The 20,569-nt window shown below is 34.2% G+C and overlaps 2 protein-coding genes across 7 annotated transcripts in view; one reads left to right on the top strand and one right to left on the bottom strand.

Moving 5' to 3' along the window:
- Positions 1-14,734, top strand: part of PHYHIPL (phytanoyl-CoA 2-hydroxylase interacting protein-like) — a 65,650-nt gene extending 50,916 nt beyond the window's left edge. For both annotated transcript variants that reach the window (XM_011988332.1, XM_011988333.1), the window contains exons 2-5: positions 2,683-2,879; positions 5,095-5,269; positions 7,180-7,297; positions 13,653-14,734. In XM_011988332.1, the coding sequence (XP_011843722.1) occupies positions 2,683-2,879; positions 5,095-5,269; positions 7,180-7,297; positions 13,653-14,187 (1,025 nt within the window). In that variant the 3' untranslated portion in view covers positions 14,188-14,734. The remainder of the gene's footprint in view (positions 1-2,682; positions 2,880-5,094; positions 5,270-7,179; positions 7,298-13,652) is intronic.
- The window catches only part of FAM13C (family with sequence similarity 13, member C), a 120,943-nt gene continuing 115,089 nt past the window's right edge, over positions 14,716-20,569 (bottom strand). For 3 of the 5 annotated variants that reach the window (XM_011988336.1, XM_011988334.1, XM_011988338.1), the window contains 3 exons: positions 20,339-20,538; positions 19,124-19,225; positions 14,716-16,324 (listed from right to left, as the gene is read on the bottom strand). In XM_011988336.1, the coding sequence (XP_011843726.1) occupies positions 16,201-16,324; positions 19,124-19,225; positions 20,339-20,538 (426 nt within the window). In that variant the 3' untranslated portion in view covers positions 14,716-16,200. The remainder of the gene's footprint in view (positions 16,325-19,123; positions 19,226-20,338; positions 20,539-20,569) is intronic. The other 2 variants (XM_011988335.1, XM_011988337.1) reach the window with 1 other exon arrangement.

Raw genomic sequence — 20,569 nt, 5'->3', positions numbered from 1 at the left:
TATAAGATAACAAGCTCAATGAGAAAAGAGCTGTATATAGAAAGTATTATTAGTGTAATTTGGAGTGTTTTCAGCTTGCATTTCAATAGTTGCTGTCATTAGAAACTGCTTTTGAAATGTTTGTTCTCAAAAGCAACTTTCATGTTGTGGATAAACAAAAGTACATGAAACAAAAGTACATTCATTCTGCATTCAGTTGTACCAATCCACAGTGTAGCCATAGATGTTAGAACCATTTAGCATGTAAAGTAGAGATATGTAGCTAGAATTGTCTGTAAGATGAAGTCTTACTAAGGAAAGGAAGCTACTTTGGGAAGTATGATTGATTGACAGAACTGAGATAGTACTGACTGGTAACTGATTATTATTAGTGTCATGTGGATAACTGTTTTTTCATCAGTTTTTAGAGACAGAATTATTGTCTTCTGTCACTTATCTCAAAATCTCAGTTAAAAATTGATTCACAGAGAGTGAGGAAGAAGAAAGTTACATGTAAACTTGTAAGATTTATTTACATTAAATTTTTTACTTGGCCTTCCCAAGTAAGAAAGTTGCATAAAAGTTAATCTAGTGGTTTTGTTAAGAACTAGTTAATGTAGTGGTTTTGTGATGAGTAGCTTGAAAATGAAGATTTTTAATATAACAAATTATTTCTAGGCTTGAGCTTTATATTGTTCCCAATGGGAAAAATATAATTTGAGCAAAGGTTTTCACTTATAGTAAAAGTAACATTTTTTTCCTCTTGAATTTTAACAATCAGAAGGAAAAATCCAAAAAACAAAGTATTATGTTCTGTAAAATAATCATTTGTGACTTTAAGGTTGAAGAAGGTAACAATAGTGGAAGTTTAAATGCAAAAACTATTAATGGTATCTTAGATAGTGTTACTGTATTGAAGTTATGTTTCCATTAAATTGAATCAAATGCAAAATAGCTTTATTTTTATCTACATGATCCTAAATAACAATTGTATTTTTTTCACTCAGTTGTGAAATTATATGGACATAGTTATAATGCAGATGAGTTCTACAAAAATTTCTACTATCAGAGTTCAGAAAGTTTTTCATTACTATTACTGATGTTTAAAGACAAGTAAGACAGACTAATGGGTTGAAATGTGAGCTTTTCAAAATAGTATAAAATTACTAATTGCTGTGGTTTTGAGTGTTTTTTGCCTTTCCCTTTCCCAAGGCCATTATAAGGATTTCACTTGATTTCTTCCCTGCTCTTAACTTTTGAAAAGCTTTAAGCTAGAAGTAATTTGGGGATTCTATGCAACCTGACGGGGAGGAAACTAAAGGTGAAGTAGTTTTTTCGGGAGTTTTGTGGAGAGGGAATGTGGAGAAACGGGACTGAAGAAAGTACATAGGAGAAGAAAGAAGGATTTTTAAAAGTATTGTTCAAGAAATAAAATTAAATAACTTATTTTGAAATTAGTTTTTGATTGCCTTTGAGTTCCTCTGGCTACAATGCAGGTTGAGATGAGACAACATGGGTCAAAGATTTAATGAAGTTGGGAATTGTCAAAAGGTTTATATCAATGACTGTTATGGAAATGTGGGGGAGGAGAGAACAATCTAATCTGGAAATGGAAAGTATTGCCACAAGGTGACATTCACTGTTGTTTTTTTGTTGAACATTTTATTATGTTAGGGAACAAGTTAAGTAGTTGATTTATGGCCTAACATTTTTTCTTATTTGAATAACAATTTTTTTCTCCTTTGAGGCATTGAACATTATGTTGGCCTGGGGAAAGGGAATATAGAAAAAAATGGAGTAAAATTTGATTCTAGTATGTCTTTCCTATATATAAAACAAACTTGGCATGTCTGTATTTTCTTTTTGTCCTATGATCTGTCAAATCCTGCTCTATACTGTCAGCGAAATTGTTAGCATTTTCTCTAAGTGGAAGTGTAGAGATAATCTTTAAAGTAACTAGGTGTCATATAAATTCTTCAGGATTTTAATATCGATCACTATGGCAATCATCTTTTTTCTTTTAGCCTTATTTGTTGTTTCAGCTCTCAAAATTAAATTCAAGATTCCACAGATAAAAGATTTCTAGAGTTATCCTTGAGATAGCAACTTGTAAGTGAATGGTCTTCAGTATTATTTGTATATGTAGTAAAACCATTACATGCTGTTTCTCTATATAATGCTTCCAAAATGGAAGAGGAGGGGGAATTTTTATAGACTGTTACTGCTAGGCCATGGACTTTTAAAGAAATATTTCCTTCATTTGGATGGACCCTTTCATTATCAACATTTCTATGAAATTATCTGGCTTAAAACATCTGATATTACTTTAGAGCAAAATTGATTGGTCATGTAGAAAAATAGGCTCTTGAGGCTTTTTAGAGGGATCCTAACTGTATAAAACTAACATGTCATAGATTAGAAAACTAGAGTGTCAGTGTTTTTGTGTTCACTCTGTGAAAACAAATTGGAAAAGTAAATGGAAAATGTAAAGATGATAAGGACTAAGTCATCTCTACTTTTTATTGATAATATGACCTTATAAACGTTCTTTACTACCATTAAAACTCAAATTACTTCATGAACAAAATGAAATCTCAGATTCACTAATGAAGTGATTTCAGAAATATGTACATAGCTAAAGACCTTGCAAACTGGAAAATCCATTAATTGGAAATTAACTTCCTGTGCATTGTTTTCTTGCAGGGAACAAATCACAAGACAGTGGCATAGCAGAGATGGAAGAACTTCCTGTACCACATAACATCAAAATAAGCAATATAACGTGTGACTCATTCAAGATTTCATGGGAAATGGATTCAAAATCAAAGGATCGCATTACACACTATTTTATTGACCTCAACAAGAAAGAGAACAAGAACTCCAATAAATTTAAACACAAGGTAAAGTCTAACAAATACTCATGCTCATTTGCATCTTAAAACTTTCTAAGTATGAGGACATTTTAAAAGAACGAGTAATATTCTATTAATGGCTTATGTGATGTATTTGACTTGGGAAAAAATAAAAATTATATGTAACTTTAAAACCCTATCATTCTAATAAGTTTTGTAAGAAAATGAAATGCCATGCTTATTGTTAGAAGATAATTTTCAAAAAAAGGTAAAATCATGACTATCATCTAGATGTAAAAATTAATTTACGTTAAAGATTTTATTTAACTCATTAATGAGGAAACCGATGAGGTGTTATAACCAGTTCAAAGGGTAATCCAAAGAAAAGACTCATTTGTAGATCCAGGTATAAACTGGTAGTCCTGATAGGAGGGGTGAAGAGGAGGGTTGTCCTCCACTGAACATAATTTATTTGTATGTATTTAAACAAGAAAAACTGAATTGTTATTAGTTTCTACAAATTACAGAATTGTAAAATGGCTTCCATAACAGAGACTGATAGCCAGAAGAGGGTGCTATAGGCAACGCATAGTTTTCCCCTGAAGCACACATTTTTTCCTTTAACTGCCAAACAAGGAATCTGATGCAATTTATAAACTTCAAGGTATTTTAAAAACATTTTAGGGCTAAAAATTGCTTTAGATAGTCTGCTGTCTTTTGCTTTTTGTTTTTTGTTTTGATAATGAAAATTTTTGTCTTTCGCTTTTTAGTTTTGAGAATGAAAATTATTAACTTTTAAATGTTTTTAGACATATAACACTTCTCTGATATTTATTCACATATCATATATCTTTTCTGATATAGCTGTCTCTCCAGAAGTATCTATAGAGAAAATAACAGTTATCTGCTTTAAGCATTCTTTCTTATGTTGCAGTGTTTTCACAAATGATGAAAATCAGTATCAATACCTTAATATTGATATCAAGTTTTAACTTGGTAGATACTTTGGAACTTTCTTATCTTACCTAGAAATATTGCTTTTATTAGATGTGCAATTATATATACTAAAGATAAGTGAGGATCATACATACTACAGATAAGTGTGAAAGAGGGAGCAAGATTGAGCAGTCATTATTTTTTCTGAGTTCCAATTCTGATTATGCTTTCTAGTGATGGATATTCTCTTTGCTGACATTTGCCTTGTTTATATGGCTTTGAAATCTTAAATTTCAAATATTAAATGATGAATTGTTCAAGATTTGACCCTTTTTCTTCACTGTCCACTTGGAATACCATATCCTTGGAAAGACACATAGAGTCTATACTTGAATGAAAGTGAAGGCCGGGCGCGGTGGCTCAAGTCTGTAATCTCAGCACTTTGGGAGGCCGAGACGGGCGGATCACGAGGTCAGGAGATCGAGACCATCCTGGCTAACACAGTGAAACCCCGTCTCTACTAAAAAATACAAAAAAACTAGCTGGGCGAGGTGACGGGCGCCTGTAGTCCCAGCTACTCGGGAGGCTGAGGCAGGAGAATGGCGTGAACCCGGGAGGCGGAGCTTGCAGTGAGCTGAGATCCGGCCACTGCACTCCAGCCTGGGCGCCAGATCAAGACTCTGTCTCAAAAAAAAAAAAAAAAAAAAAGAAAGTGAAGTAAAAATTCATATTTTTAGTGTTTTCTCCTTTAACATGTAAAATATCAAGTAATGGGCAGCTTTAGTAAAATTATTGGATAGTATAAGTTAACCAAATATAATATTTTAATACTATTGAACTTTATCTTTTATGCCTCTGTTTTTTAAAGTTTTGTCATTTAGTACGAGAATGCTGCATTTTGAGGAGCATATAGTGTACAGAAAGAAACACCATATTAGAAATCAAGAAAACTGGAATCCAAGTACATTTATGTTATTAACAAGCTGTATGACCTCAAGCTTGTCTCTTGATAAAGTTAGTTCTTAGTTTTTTGCATATGGCAAATAAGAGATTTAAATATAATAATTGTTAAGTATCTTTAAGCAGTAAATTCTATTGTCAGTCAGGAATTTAATAAATTCTTCTCCATTGTTTACAGTTGATTAAAGTTATACTACTAAATTAACTTCCTCCTTTCCCCTCCTTCCTTCCCTCCCTCTTTCCCTTGTGCCTTCCCTCCTTCTCTCTTCCCTCCTTCCTCTCTTCTCCCTTTTCTTCCTTCTTCACTTCCTTCCTCCTTCTCTGTCTCCTCTCATTTTTCTCTCTCTCTTCCTTCTTTCATTCCTAGGATGTTCCCACAAAATTGGTGGCAAAAGCTGTTCCCTTGCCTATGACTGTCCGTGGACACTGGTTTTTAAGTCCAAGAACTGAATATACGGTAGCAGTGCAGACTGCCTCAAAACAAGTTGATGGTGATTATGTTGTGTCTGAATGGAGTGAAATTATAGAATTCTGCACTGCAGGTAAGAGAACTAGGTACAAATACAGAAAAAAAGTTAATTGATCTGGGAAAGCTAATTATAGAAAAATATTTCTTTTTTGTAATTGCAAGGTGATATATATATGACATTGGTCATTTTTTGCACTGTCAGTAGCATTGTGTAACAGAATAAACAATGTTGTATTGATTGGAGGAAGCTGAAGTTCTCAGAAAAATCTGAGTAATGGCTTCAAATCACTTTTTTTTCTATATCCATAGTTTGATTTTTTCAAGATGAAAACTGTGCAAATAAAAAGGTATGCAGTTTGAAAATATACTCAGCATATTTTTTAGCTTCATTTTGAGAGAGGACAGAGCTTTCTTCTTCTTTTTTTTTTTTTTTTTTCCTTTTTCATTTTCACCAATACTGAAAGGCAGAAACTACAAAAATCCTTTTCTAATTCAGGTGAATGGAGGCAGATCTCAGTGACTGTCCCTAGCAGAAATGTTACTAGATTTTTCACTAGAGTACTAAAAGACCTTAAGAAAATCTGCATCTAAACTAGTGTCCTGTATACATATGTGTGTCTTTCCTTCACTAGAAAGTACCTCAAAGCCATTGTTTTGGGAGGTTTGATGTGGAACTGAACCTTAATATTCCATTAGATTGGAAACATTATCATTCATCTCAGTCATGTATCTATTGTTTACTCATTCATTCAAGAAACAGTCATTTATTGAGCACTTCAGTGTTAATGGGATACAAAGATATCTCTGCCTGAGTACTCCTGTCATCCTTTCCTTTTGTCTTTTAGAAAGAAACTTTGTTTCCTCCTGTTCATCAAGATGACCGTTTCCTATAAAAAATTATAGAGAGAGGCTGAATCTACAAGGAGCTTAACCTGTTCAAAGCTCTTGTTTATCAGAGTAATTTACAGACTTTTCACATAAACTTTATCAATAACCTTGACTCTAAGTTTTGATAAAGCTATTTTGTATAAGTTGACTTTTAATCTGAACATTGAATTCATTCAACATTAATTAAGCCCATACTGTGAGCTAGGCACTGTGCAATGTATTGGTAATAAAATAAAATAGAATGCTACAGGCTAATCTACTTCTTTTCTAGTCTATGGCAGCGTTTAAAACCTTGTGCTTATCCCAATCTCAAAATGCTAATACTTACCATAATAAATCATTATTGTACATATATTTATCTCTTCTCTTAGATTATCAGTTCTTTGCAAGGAATAGTAATATCTTTTTTTATCTTTTAACTTGATCATCTAATTTTGCATAGTACCTTTTACATCGTATGTTCTAATCTCAGTAACTGTTTATTGAGCCAATGAAGCAATTTAACTAGGTTGCTTCTGTTTGGAAATTGTTACTAATCTTTACAGGCCAAAATATTTCCCTAGTTTCTGGTATAGGAGTTAGACAGCAATTCTCAAACAACTTTCAAAACAAAAAGTGGGTTAAAAAAAATCAGGTTACTTTGACAGATGCTTTAGAGTTTCAAGCATGTTGTGTACCCAAGTCTTATGTACTCATTACTATTTTTGCTGTCCAACTTTTCTATTGGTTGCGGATTATAAGCTTCTTTTATTCAGTTTATCAACTGGTTGAAGAAAAGCTAGTATGGTGCTAATGGATATTACTTGGATTATGAAAAGTTATTTAGCTTAATTGTTTCAGTATCTCTAATTTCAAAAAATGGAAAAATGCAGGCAAAGGTATTCTAAGAAACAACCATAAACCATAACAAAAATGTTTTGTAGAAAGAAAAATGTGCCACACAGACAATGAATATTTTCTTTTTTAAATGGAATTTCCTATTTATTAAGTTGAATTCCCTATAGATGAATTTTAATAATCTTCAATTTATTAAGTATATAGTTGGTACTTTTGGTGCAAAATTTTTAATAACAAACTTTTTTGGTTTTTTTCCAGACTATTCAAAAGTTCATCTAACACAATTGTTGGAGAAGGCTGAAGTGATTGCAGGACGCATGCTTAAGTTTGCTGTTTTTTATCGTAATCAGCACAAAGAATATTTTGACTATGTTCGGTAAGATTCAAAATATATAGTGATTTGTTTTACTAAATATAGTTTCAAATTTTAGGCTCAGGTTTCCCTTGATTCTAGTTCTGTCAAATAGCAGTGCTAGATTTCTTTTCAAAATAACTATACGGAATTTTATTTTCCAGAAAAATTAAGTAGAAAAGATCATGAGATTTTTTTCTATTTCACTTAGATTCCTTTCCATAATCATTTGTGATACCAGTTCCTGCCTATTTGACTAGAGGATCTTAAACCTGTGGTATTTAGATTGATGAGCATTTCATGTACACACTCGTCCTGCTGTCTACTTCATACTGACTACTAATTTTTTCCTCTTTTTGTGGGTCTTTTTAAGACATTGAAAATGAGAGGATAAAAGAGTGACTGTTTCATGAAATATTATGGTGAATCAGGTGGGATTCGCAGACTTCTACCTAAGTAGAAGTCTTTTAGCTGTTGTATTTTTTCAGGCTGCTGATAAAATACACCCAAGATTGGGTAATTTACAAAAGAAAGAAGTTTATTGGACTTACAGTTCCACATGGCTGGAGAGGCCTCACAATCATGGTGGAAGGCAAGGAGAAGCAAGTCACACCTTACATGGATAGCAGCAGGCAAAAAGAGAGCTTGTGCAGGGAAACTCCTCCCCTTTTTAAAACCATCAGATCTCATGAGACTCATTCACTATCATGAGAACAGCACAGGAAAGATCCCCCCTCCCCATAATTCAATCAACTCCCACCGGGTTCCTCCCATGACATGTGGGAATTGTGGGAGTTACAAGTCAAGATGAGATTTAGGTGGGGACACAGCCAAAACATACCAGCTGTTATCTTGAATTAATTATCATGAGGATAATCTCCTTTGTTTACTTTTAAATTCTAGTGATTTTACTAAAATTTCTAAGATAGCCTACGTTTATCCCTGGAAGCAGTTCCTGAGAAGTTAAAAGAACTCTATCCTGCAGGTAGTTTTTATACTTACAGCACTTTCATGTTTGTAGAAGAAAATTTGAAGAGAATAAATAGCCCAGATGTGTGTTTTGTGTTTTAAAAGCCTTAGTGAGACTAAGGCTTTTAAAATGGCAAATGCTGTATAGGTTGTAAAACTTCTTACATAGCATTCCCTATAATTTATCATTTTAAAAGCCTCACTTCAGACTCTAAAGGATTCTTAAGTTGACAGGACTATGTATGAAAAGTATTTAGGAAACTTTGTTGTTCTTTGTATTTGTGTCTTTCATACTTCTCTAGTTTCTCTTAAATGAAGATCATGGTTCCAGATTTAAATCAGCTTCAAGCTGTGGAAAATGCAACAGGAATGAGAGAGAGAAGAACACACATAGGCATCTGTGTTCTTCAAATTAAGTACTTAGCAATAGAATATATTTTTACATATTTTGATGGCGAAAAAAATATTCCTGCCATTTGTTTGAATATCTTATAAATACAGAGTTTAGTCCTTCATTTTCTCTATTGGTGTTTACTCTAGAGTCCATATAATTCCTGGTAGATACCATTCACCTAATTTAGAGTGTACAGACTGATACATATAACATAAATTATTATGCTTGTCAATTGTGGATTGACAATGACCATATAGACTCAGCAAGGAAGGTGTTTCTTTATACAGATGCTCCTTGACTTACGGTGGGGTTATGTCCCATTAAACGCATTGTAAGTTGAAAATGCATTTAATACACCTAACCTACAAAACATCATAGCTTAGCCTAGCCTCCTTAAACACTTTCAGATCACATTAGCCCACAGTTGGGCAAAATTATCTAACAGAAAGCCTATTTTATTAAAAAAAAAAAAAAAGTGTTGAAAAGATCAACATTCAAAGTACAGTTTCTACTGAATATGCATCATTTTCACACCATCATAAAGTCAAACAATTGTAAACCAAACCATCATAAGTCAGGAACTGTCTGTATTTGTTATGTATAAAATTTGAAAACAAAAAAAAACTCCTCCATATTTCTGTTGTCTTTGGTAAGAAATACATCAAAAGAATAATTACATCTTGGATTTTAGGTTTATATTCCTAGTACATTGCCAACATCTATTTTAGGTGGCCACTGGAGGGCAGTATTTCTCTGTGATTTTTCTCTGTCCCTTGAATGGGAACTGGCCTTTGTTTTTAGGGCCTTTAGTGATCTAAAGTTTGCTTCATCTGTTTTCAAAAATGCTTCCAAGAATAAAAAAAAAATAAAAATAAAGACAGAGTGCCTAGAAAATGGATAATTATTGTGTATATTGCATGATTTTACTCCCAGCTACCAGTATGAAAGCTGTGTTTACTAACAAGAAAATTTACCTTTGTTAAGTTTTCCATAATGATAGTTATAAAATCCATGTAAAATATGTCTTGGTGCAGTACGTATAAATAAATATACTTTCCACAGTGTGGTATAATTTTTCGACATTGCTTTTTTAAGAAGCCTTATTAAAAAGTAGTAGACATTGATTTCATGGATGTTGATTTTTTTTGTCATTAACTCTAATTAAGACACATTTCCTTGATTAAAATCCATTTTAAATATCATCTTGTTATTCAGAATGCTTGAACAGAAAGGAAAATTTAAATTACTGGATAAACTTTCCAAAGTTTATAATCCATTTTAAATTATGAAAAACTGGATAAATTCTTATTCAGTCCATAAGGAATGAACTCATTTTGACCTCTTCCTCTAGAAATGAATTCCTAAATGAACATTGCTTTCCCATACTCCAAATGAAAACACTACTTTCTCTCTTACCCCTTGTTCATATTCACTAGGTAGCCTAATTGTCCTTAAAATACCCCTTTTATATCTGAAGGGTTTCAGGAATTCACTGAGATTGGTAGACATGTGTGGGAATTCCTCTACCTCTGGTGTCAAATTGTATATCCTCCAAGTGCAGGTCCTAGTACACATTTTCTGTTTATATATATGTTGCTGTTATTATTTCATGTAATTGCACTTAGAGATCCATGTAGGACACATATATAGATATTTGGATTTTGTTAATGAGAATGTAACCAAGAAGAGACATTTTGAACAGGGAAAGGTTGGAGTAAATACTCTTTTCCCTATTTCTCCCACATTTATCTATTGTTTACTCATTCATTCAAGAAACAGATTATTGAGCACTTCAGTGTTAATGGGATACAAAGATATCTCTTTTGTCTGTGCCAATGAGCACAGACAAAAAAGAAATAAAGAACACCAGAAAGTCTGTTCTCGTTACCCACAGGATCAGGAAAGAGACTGAGATGTCTTGGAATACAGAAACCTTTTAGACAATAACCACCATACCCCAGGCAAACAGTATAGAAAAAAAAAACAAAAAAACTGTAGTCCCTCATGTACCAGCCAACGCTAAGTGGGGAACCTAGACCTCTATCCTTTTACATCTATAAGAGGACATCCTTCTCCCTCCATCCTCTGCTAGGGTGGTATCAGAGAAGCCTGAATAGGGAACCCAGACTTTCCACCACTGCCCAAAGAAAATGAGGCTTGCCCTCATAGTATGTGAAGCCACATGTCAAGTAGTAATGAGACACCCCTTCTCTCTCTGACCTAGACTATGTTAACATAGGCCTAGTGGAAGCCTAAACTCCTACCTCCTCCAAGTAGTAACTGACCCCCTCCCTACCCTGTGTCACTGGAGACTGAGTAGGAAACCTGGACTTCTATCCCCATCTGACATCAATGAAGTGACTACCCCATACTCTTCACCTACTGGTAGATAGTCAAGAGGAGTCCTGCTAAAATACTAGATTTAAATCTGATCCAAAATATAATAACATAAAACTTAAAATGCCCAGGATACAAATGGAACTCATGTATCACACCAAGAACCAGGAAAATCTTAACCTGAATGAGAAAAGATGATCAAAGATACCAAAACCAAAATAATGCAGATCTTGGAATTATCTGACAAAAATATTTAAGCAGCCACCATAAAAATAGTTCAACAAGCACACACTAACACACTTAAAACAGATAAAAACAGAAGCAGCAAAGAAATAGAAGATACAAAGAATTAAATGGAAATTTTGGAACATAAAAACACAGTAAGTGAAGTCAAAAGCTGAATAGACTCCATGGATTCCACAGCAGATTCAAGAGGACAAAGAGAAAAAAATAGTAAACTTGAAGATAGAATAGAAATTACCCAAATTGAACAACAGAGATAAAACTCACTGAAAAAAAATATATCAGTCTTATGGACATGTGAGACTATAGCAGAGCTAATATTCATGATGTTAAAGTCAAGAAGGAAAGGAGAAAGAGGGTGGGGCTGAAAAAGTATTCATAGAAATAATAGCCAAAATGTTCCCAAATTCGCCAAATAACATAAACATACAGATTCAAGCTGAGAAAACCCTAAATGGGATAAACCCAAAGAAATCCATGCCAAGATACATTACAAACTGAAAACTGCAGGCCAAAGCGGGGGTGGGGGGGAACATTGAAAGTGGTGAGATATAAGACACCACTATATAAGGAAAAATAAAACAATTTGAATGACATCATCATCAGAAACTACCTAGACCAAAAGAAAGTGACATAATATTTTCAAATGCTGAAAGAGCACTGTCAACTGAGAATCCTATATCCAGTGAAAATATCCTTCAATAATAAAAGGGAATTAAGATATGCTCAGATGAAGGAAAACTAAGGGGATTTGTCAACAGCATATCTATCCTAAAAGAAGTTTCTGAAACAGGAAGGAAGGAAATAATAAAAGAAGGAATCTTGGAACATCAGAAAGAAAAAAAGAACAGTACAAGTAAAAGTATAGGTCACATCCAGGATAACACACTACATTCATTTGTTGTGTTTCCGTATTCTCTTAACTGTGACAATTTTTTGGTCTTTCCTTGAATTTGCATTTTTAATAAACTGCCTAGGTGGTTTTCAGGTGGTAGAATTTGAGACCCATTGCTGCTAAATTCAGAGGCTGATCCAGGCATTTCACTGACCCATAAACTCTTTAAGAAGCACGTTGACTGGGGGAACTTTCCCTTACTTGAGTAGTAGCTTGAACTTTGCTTCCCAAGTCATGCTGGTCAGGGACCCAGAAAAAAAAAAAAAGGCACACTTGGGGAATTCTGGAGAGAATTTAACAAAACTACCCCTCATAGAGGTGTAGTCAGGGTTAAGGTAACAAACAGGGGATGCTAAAGTAACCAAGAACTAGCACTAGCAAGAATTGAAAAGTTTTACTCTTCTTGGGAATTAAAGGGAATAGGAATTAATCCAGCAGTAGCAGTAGTCAGAGATACACAGTTATGAAGAACCCAGCCCTGCCAGAACCACAAGGCCCCGAAGCATGGAGGAAATACAGGAAGATACACCCAAAGCTTTACCTCCTACTACTCTATATACTACTCTATATATGCTGGTGCCTCACATTGGTAGAACTGAAATGGAAGGGACCAAGAGATAAGGAACTGAGTGATAGAGTCCCAAGCCATAGTGGAAGACTGTGGTGGAGAATGGATGGATCTGGGGGTGAGGTAAAGGGGGAGTAGCCAGCACTGTTTTAAGCAAAATGCCAGAGAAATAACCTGATTACTGTCCTTGGGTTAAAAAGCCAAAACGAGCTGAGTGTGGTGGCTCATGCCTGTAATCCCAGCACTTTGGGAAGCCAAGGTGGGCGGATCACAAGGTCAAGAGATCAAACCATCCCAGCCAACATGGTGAAACCCTTTCTGTAGTAAAAGTACACAAATTAGCTGGGTATGGTGGCGCATTCCTGTAGTCCCAGCTACTCTGGAGGCTGAGGCAGGAGAATTGCTTGAACCTGGGAGGCAGAGGTTGCAGTGAACTGAGATTGCGCCACTGCTCTCCAGTCTGGCAACAGAGCGAGACTCTGTCTAAAAAAAAAAAAAAAAAAAGCCAAAACAAAACACTTTTGTGCCAGTATAAATGGACAGCACTCATTTTATGACTAAATCTATCATGCGTTAAAGAAACATTCAATATATTTAACTAACAAATAACTTTAGTTCAGTTTTCTCTTCACAAAGCCACTTCTGAAACCTAGTTGGCACCTAATGTATGTGTGATTTTACCAGTAAGGTTTCTAATTCCAGTTTGATTTTTCTGGTCAGGAAATTTACATTATTATGTTAATTTAATACAAAGTCTCCAAGGCTTGTAGCAGATCATCCCTACCTCAAGGTCAAAGCTAGAATTCAGCCATCTATAGGTAATATGTCAAAAGATGCTGTCCCCTTATTCTGATAGTAAGAGGGGTATTCAGGCCTTTAACAGTAGATGTTTGACTTTTAGGCCATTCAAATATATAAATCAGTGGGTTTACCACTATTGTATTAAGCAGTGACCACTTGTTTCCTCTTGCAGAGAACATCATGGGAATGCTATGCAGCCCTCTGTCAAGGATAACAGTGGTAGCCATGGCTCTCCTATCAGTGGAAAACTAGAAGGCATCTTCTTCAGCTGCAGCACTGAATTCAATACTGGAAAGCCACCCCAGGATTCACCTTATGGAAGATACAGGTTTGAGATTGCCGCAGAAAAACTTTTTAACCCCAACACTAACTTATACTTTGGGGACTTCTACTGTATGTACACTGCTTATCATTATGTGATTCTTGTGATTGCTCCTGTGGGATCACCAGGAGATGAATTTTGTAAGCAGCGCCTTCCTCAACTAAATTCTAAGGATAATAAATTTTTGACCTGTACAGAAGAAGATGGGGTGCTGGTTTACCACCATGCCCAGGATGTCATTTTAGAAGTCATTTACACTGACCCTGTGGATCTTTCTCTGGGCACCGTGGCAGAAATCACTGGTCATCAGCTCATGAGTTTGTCTACTGCAAATGCAAAGAAAGATCCCAGCTGCAAAACCTGTAATATCAGTGTTGGACGTTAATGCCCACTTTTCTTATTCTTACTCAGCCCCTTTTCCTCCATTAGGAGCATTGGTCCTGTTGTCCATTTTCATCACCAGATGTTTTCCACTGAAGCATGCACATGCCACTGTCACCAAAAACGAACTACCACTTTCCAAATTCCATTCAGAGCCATTTTAGTGTTTTCCTATTCCCTACCCCTCCCACTACTTTCAATGATGAAATACCCTAAGTTCTTCTTCTGACACTTTATTGCCTAGATGCTGCAATGTTTTTATGTTTCCTTTATGCCAAACATAACAAAACAGTTATATAGACCGCTTTAGCAAAGTACACAATAATGGCTTATAAATGGTGTTTAAATATGCATTCATTTTAATCTACTGAACAAATATTGGGATAACTCCAAACCGCATGAAAGGGTGTAATTGCAGCATGAGTTAAATCTTGAAGCCTAGAATTGTCAGCACTTCCAACTTCTTGTTTGACAGTGTTATTTATGTTATTTATATTAGCTAACAGGAAACAACTACTGTGTTTCAACATAATAAATATAATAGAAAAATATTTTATTTGTATTGTTGTATAAAATATTTACAATCATATAGAATATATAGAGTTACATTTTAATAGCAATTGTGTACATGTCACGAAACCATTTCCCTTATCAAAGATGTAATTTGTAAACCTCAAATAGTTGTGTATCTGTCCTGTTACAAGTAGATGACTTCAATTAAACAAATGTATGAAGGACATTATTCTGATTCATAAAAGTTATAAAATATTAGGTAAATACAGAGAAAACAATAAGCCTCTGAAATAGTCTGTTTCTGAAATAGTCAATAGTCTTCCCATCCAAACTATAAGAAAATGTGAATTTCTTCAACATCATACTTAAACGTTACAGAAAATAGAAATACAAACAAGGTTGGTATATGAGAGAAAATGTTGACCTTTTACTTCCTTTTACAAAAATGAAAATAATAAACATGTTTTAGTATAAAATAACACAAAATGATATACACTAAAGTTGATGAAGCAAATAAATATTCTGGCTTCTTTTTCAAGGTATCAGGGCAATTTCCAAACCTTTCATTTTGTACAGAAGGAAGAATAACTACAGCTCATGGGAAATGTTTTGACTTTACAAAGTATAGATGTTGGAACATTAAGAAAAATGTATATTCCCAATGAAAAAATAGTTATATCATCTTATAGTAAACAAAAAGATTAGCAATAATACTATGGACATATTAGATTATATACTGCAGACACATATCTATCCAAAATACCTATTTTAAATTTTTAATACAATATTTTATTTTAATATAAACATCTGTCAGTTATAGACAAAGATAATAATTCACAAAGTACATGCTATCAGAATGAACTTTGGTAACCAGAAATGTAAAATTTCAAATAACAGATAAAATAATGTGTTATTTTTATAGAGAAATAAAAAAAATAGCAGTAACACAATCTAGGTTATTTTAGGGTACTGAGAGCCTAGCAGACTTAAGGGACAAGGTAGTAAATGTTTCATCTCTCAAAAATCCATTAGAAGTTTCAAATAAATTACTTTCTTGCTAGGTACATTCCTTCCTACTTGAAAAGTAGAATTTCTTTTCCTCCTCTGATTGATTTTTAAAAATCATGCTCTTTTCCATACATCAACATAAACAATCTTTAGATACTAAATAAACTTTCCCTAACAAGCATCCTAGCTATGTTATTTAGATTTGATAAAATATTAGACATTTTTTAAAATACTTGTATTGACTATGAGTTTTCTGCTTGGCATGGAGGACACTGAATTTTTTCCCAATTATAAGGCTACCTGTTGTATCCTTCCCCCCATTTAAATCCCTTCTCCTTGTATATAATTAAACTTGCTATTCCTTCTTGAAAACAGCTAATACTACCACTAAAGTGCTTGCATTTTCATTGTGTCAAAACTACTTAGCAAGGATGGCAGAGGAAAATAAACTTTACTTTATATCATGGGTGAAAGTGATCATAACATTTCCTGAACCTCAAATAGTTTTGGCCACATCTTGCTTGCTGATGAGGACCTCTAATAGTCTCAGTTTGGCTTTTATGTGCTTATATTCGTAGTACTCATCTGCCATTGGTATCCTATCTTCCTTTTGTGGACTTCTGCAAAACAAAAATACATTTATTAGTTCACAATGAATCAAGTCATTATTAAATATTCTTTTATAATTCATACATGAGAAAGTATACTGTGACAGCTTCCACTTGGTTTTTGCATCATGTCTTCTTTTCCTTCCCTTTCACCTTCATTCACTCCTTCTTCTATGTGTTACTAAACTTCTAAATAACAGTAACCTTTGAAAACTTGAATGTCATACGTGTTTTGCAAATATGTGGCTAGTGCTTAGACTTACAACAATGGAGTAAGTGAAAAGATCTAAGGAGAAACAAACAAACAAGAAATAGAACTTTCAAGGCATTCTTTGTCCTGTCATTATTCCATTATCTGCCACAGCCCTACACCTGTACAAAATGTTCAGCCTTAATAGAGTTGTCAAAAATTTTAACCTGAAAATACTACAGAAATTTCATTATAAAAATCATTTATAAACTTATGGTAACAAGAAAAGCATTCAGGGTCTGTCTTACAAACTTGAAACGTTTCCAGATTGTCTTGTAATTGTAATACCTATCTCTGCTAATATGTAATAGAACCACTGAGCTGGTCCTTGATTGAAGTAATTTATGAGAGTCTAAATTGTGGTGGTTCTCTTCTGTACACTAATTCTACTAAGGCTAGACATGTAACAATGCATAGATTTTTATACGTATGCGTACATATACTCTTGCTGTTTACTTGGAAGAATAACTTGGTAATATCAGGAGTTAAAACCATTTGCCTTCCCACAAAAATATGTTGTCAAGATACGTTTTCTAAAGGGAATAATTGTGACAGGGTCTCAGAAGACTCTTGTTTTCTTGGTTAATAAGATAGCCAATTGCTTTGAAAACATTTCCACCCAGGACTTTGAAATTCAAGGGGTAGAGGACACAGATATAGTCACCACAATTACAACTGAATATAACCACAAATATTCTCTAACAGTATGGCTGAAACCAGGTAAATAGCATATATTTAATGTTTTATCTTTAGCTCCCTTCTATTTTTCCCAGTAATGATAAAGAGATATTTCTATCTCTTACCAAATAAAAAACAAGCTAATCTATACAGATTAAGAATATAGTATCTACTTGTATTTCAACACTATTTATTGCCCTGCAATTTCTAGTACAGAACTCAAAACAGTATACAAATCCATAGACAGCATTCTTCTTGACTATTGTCTAAAGTATATAACATAAATCCTTTGTCTCCATTCTGTGTTATGAGTCAAACTTATCATAACTGGATGTCTGAATATCACCTTAATTTGTATAAATAGATCTAAGTAAAGAAATTGTCTAATTATTACAGAGAAACATTAATAATCCATTATGTAATTTTCCCTAGTTTTGCATATTCCATTTTGGCTAATAAGAGTGCTTTGACAAGAATGGAAAGTTTTGCCAAGTCTTTCCTGAAGCAGTTTCCCCATTATATAAAACATACTAAAGTGCTTAGCACAGTTCCAAGCTCATAATTATTAATAATAATGTAATATCTATATGATTCTCATGCCTCTTGTATGGCAAATATTACCAAGAATATTTATAGTGCCTTAAACATTTTAGTAATCCATTTGCATGGTTATTTTACCTTACTGATACTTAGGCCTTCCCAATAAAATGTCTTAGATAAACAAAATTAAGGTCCATATTTCCTAGCCACTCAACTGTTTGATTTTAGTTGTAAAAGATCATCACTTGTGCATTTGGTTGAAATATATCACCACAAGGGGGCATACAACTTCATAGCCATATATAGGCTTATCTGAAGTGGGTTTAAGACTCATAGGTACAGTGGAACACCATACCTAGAACATAACTAACTTCCCTGTATGACAAAAGCATACCAAGTGGCACTGCAGATCCACTGGGCAGAACTAGTAGCACACTGGGAAGTTCTCAAACCCCTTACGATAGATTCCTGGGTTCAAATTGCTAAAAATATAAATTTATTCAGGGAACTCAAATTTATGAAATGAATGTATGCACATCTTAAAGTGTCATTTCTCATATGTAATGACTGTTTAGATTTAGAATATTTGATAACATCTCCACAAATATTTCCCTGAATGAAAAATTCCCATAGAATACCTTTAATCCAAAAGAGGCAGAGATCAGGAACTTTATAGTGCAAGTCGCATATTTATCCAAGGTATAATAATAGCAGACAGTCCAGACAAAGTTACTACTCCAAGGAATGTTTTACAAGGAATGTTACATGAACATTTTATAGAAGAAAAAAGGATGGAAAAGGAAAAATAATAACAAATGCTTTATGTTCTAAATTTATGAGCCACATAACATTTCTCACTAGATTAGTTAACATCACCATAAAGGTAAGTTGGACTTTTGCAATCAACTTGAAAGGAAGATTCCAACTAGAAAATAAGTTGATACATCTGTGTTGGCTGAATGCAAAAAGCTTTTCACTCAGTAGGTCCAGTCCCAAAGAATATCCTGGTAGGCTAAAATGGAAAACCTGCCAGGGACTAAGGTGAGTAGACCACACAATTCATGTATTTATGTTGAGATTTATTGTGCAAAGTTAGAGATTTTTAGAGTTTAACTTTTATTTTTTACAGATTGATGTCATACCTGACAGCTACCATGTCCCATAAAACATCCCTAATATTGGCAATATTAGAATGTTGCATTGGACAAATCCTGAGTCTAAGCCAGTGTGAAAATGATATACATTTTGTAAAAAGTCACCATTCCTGCAAAAAATTGCAGGTCATTTTTAACAGTAATTCTCTAGGAAGTATTAGCTTTAAAAATCTCTCTGCCCACACGTACCTTCCTGTTTGTTTAAAAAACTGTTCTTCAAATTCTCTTAAGGCTTTCCGCAGTCTCTTCTTGTCAGCCCTAGTTTCTCGGAGATGGTCAAGAAGTACAGGCCTATATAAGGTAGAATATTTGTCATTACTGGGCACTGGCACAATTGAGAGATCATCGTGAGCAGATTTATCTGTTCAGCCAAAAAAGCATACTACAATTGAAAAGTGTTCTGAGCATAAGAGTGTCTTTTGGGTAAATATGACACACATAGAGCCTGACCATAGGCAAGCACATAAGCAGGGAAAATTACCTGATGGAAAAAATATCACAAGATATGGGAAAGGACAGACAAGAGGCAAGCAGATTGATTGAATCCACTGAAAGAACTGGAAAGGGTAACAGCAATATAGATGGATGAGGGAAGGGATATTTTGAAGGAATACTCATCAGGATTTGGTGATAGACTGAACATAAGAGATACAGAGGAACAGCTTTTAAAGAAAATTCTATTCTTAATCTAGAGAAATAAGTGTAGGAATATTAGGAGAATGGCATAACCCCTGTGAATGAAAATAAGACCTAGAAGAAAGCTATAGTTACATTGTGAATTCTACTCACTTCATTCTACTAAGACGAGAGAAAAGTCATACACGCTAGAGCAGGAATGTGGTATACACAAGCAGACCAAACTCATGTATGGTTTCAGAGATTCTGTGAACTTGAAATTATATATGGGCTTTCTCTTAAAACAATTCTGTTGGTTTCAAAAAAGTCCAACACCCCTTGAAAAGTTAGGAATAACTCCTTTAGAATCACCACCAAAAAAAGGGTTTTCTGCTTGCTTTCTCTGATAGACACTTCTGTCAAATTAAATTAAATTAAACTAAATCTCATAATCTGGGCTGTAAGATACAAACCAAAGAAGGCCAGATTATCATGAGGAATGCCAGCTACTGAATAATGATAATAATAATGATGATATTAATGAAAATCCAAATGGCTTCTATCTGAAGGGCCATTTAAGAGACAAAGGGCAAGTCATTTGCTTACTACCAAGTGGATTTCTAGTGGAAAAACTATCTCATCTAAATGTAAGAGTCTAGGATAAAGGCCCTGAGAACTGTTGACCCACCCCTTTGAATCCAGCATTTTCAAAGGCCAGCTCTGCTTCATATGCTGGTATCAGATCAGAAGGAGTTAAGAGGAGACTCTACACTTAGGATTCATACTCACATGGTAGCCTCATGTAAATTAGACATGGAGAGAGCTGGTGGTTTTACTTCTTTCTTTTCATCTGGTAGAAGGGCCCTAACAGGCTCAGTCTCATTAGAGTAGGTGAGGTGGTCACCAACAGGAAGGTGAGATGCTGGATCTGGCAAAGAAGGTTGTTGGCTTCCCTGTGGATGGTCTTCATCAGAGTCCTCTTCCTCCTGCTTATCACAGGCAGAGTTAAAGAAAGTAAGT

The sequence above is a fragment of the Mandrillus leucophaeus genome, unplaced genomic scaffold, assembly GCF_000951045.1.
Source record: "Mandrillus leucophaeus isolate KB7577 unplaced genomic scaffold, Mleu.le_1.0 Scaffold327, whole genome shotgun sequence".
Taxonomy (NCBI): domain Eukaryota; kingdom Metazoa; phylum Chordata; class Mammalia; order Primates; family Cercopithecidae; genus Mandrillus; species Mandrillus leucophaeus.
This window is presented reverse-complemented; position numbering and strand designations above follow the sequence as displayed.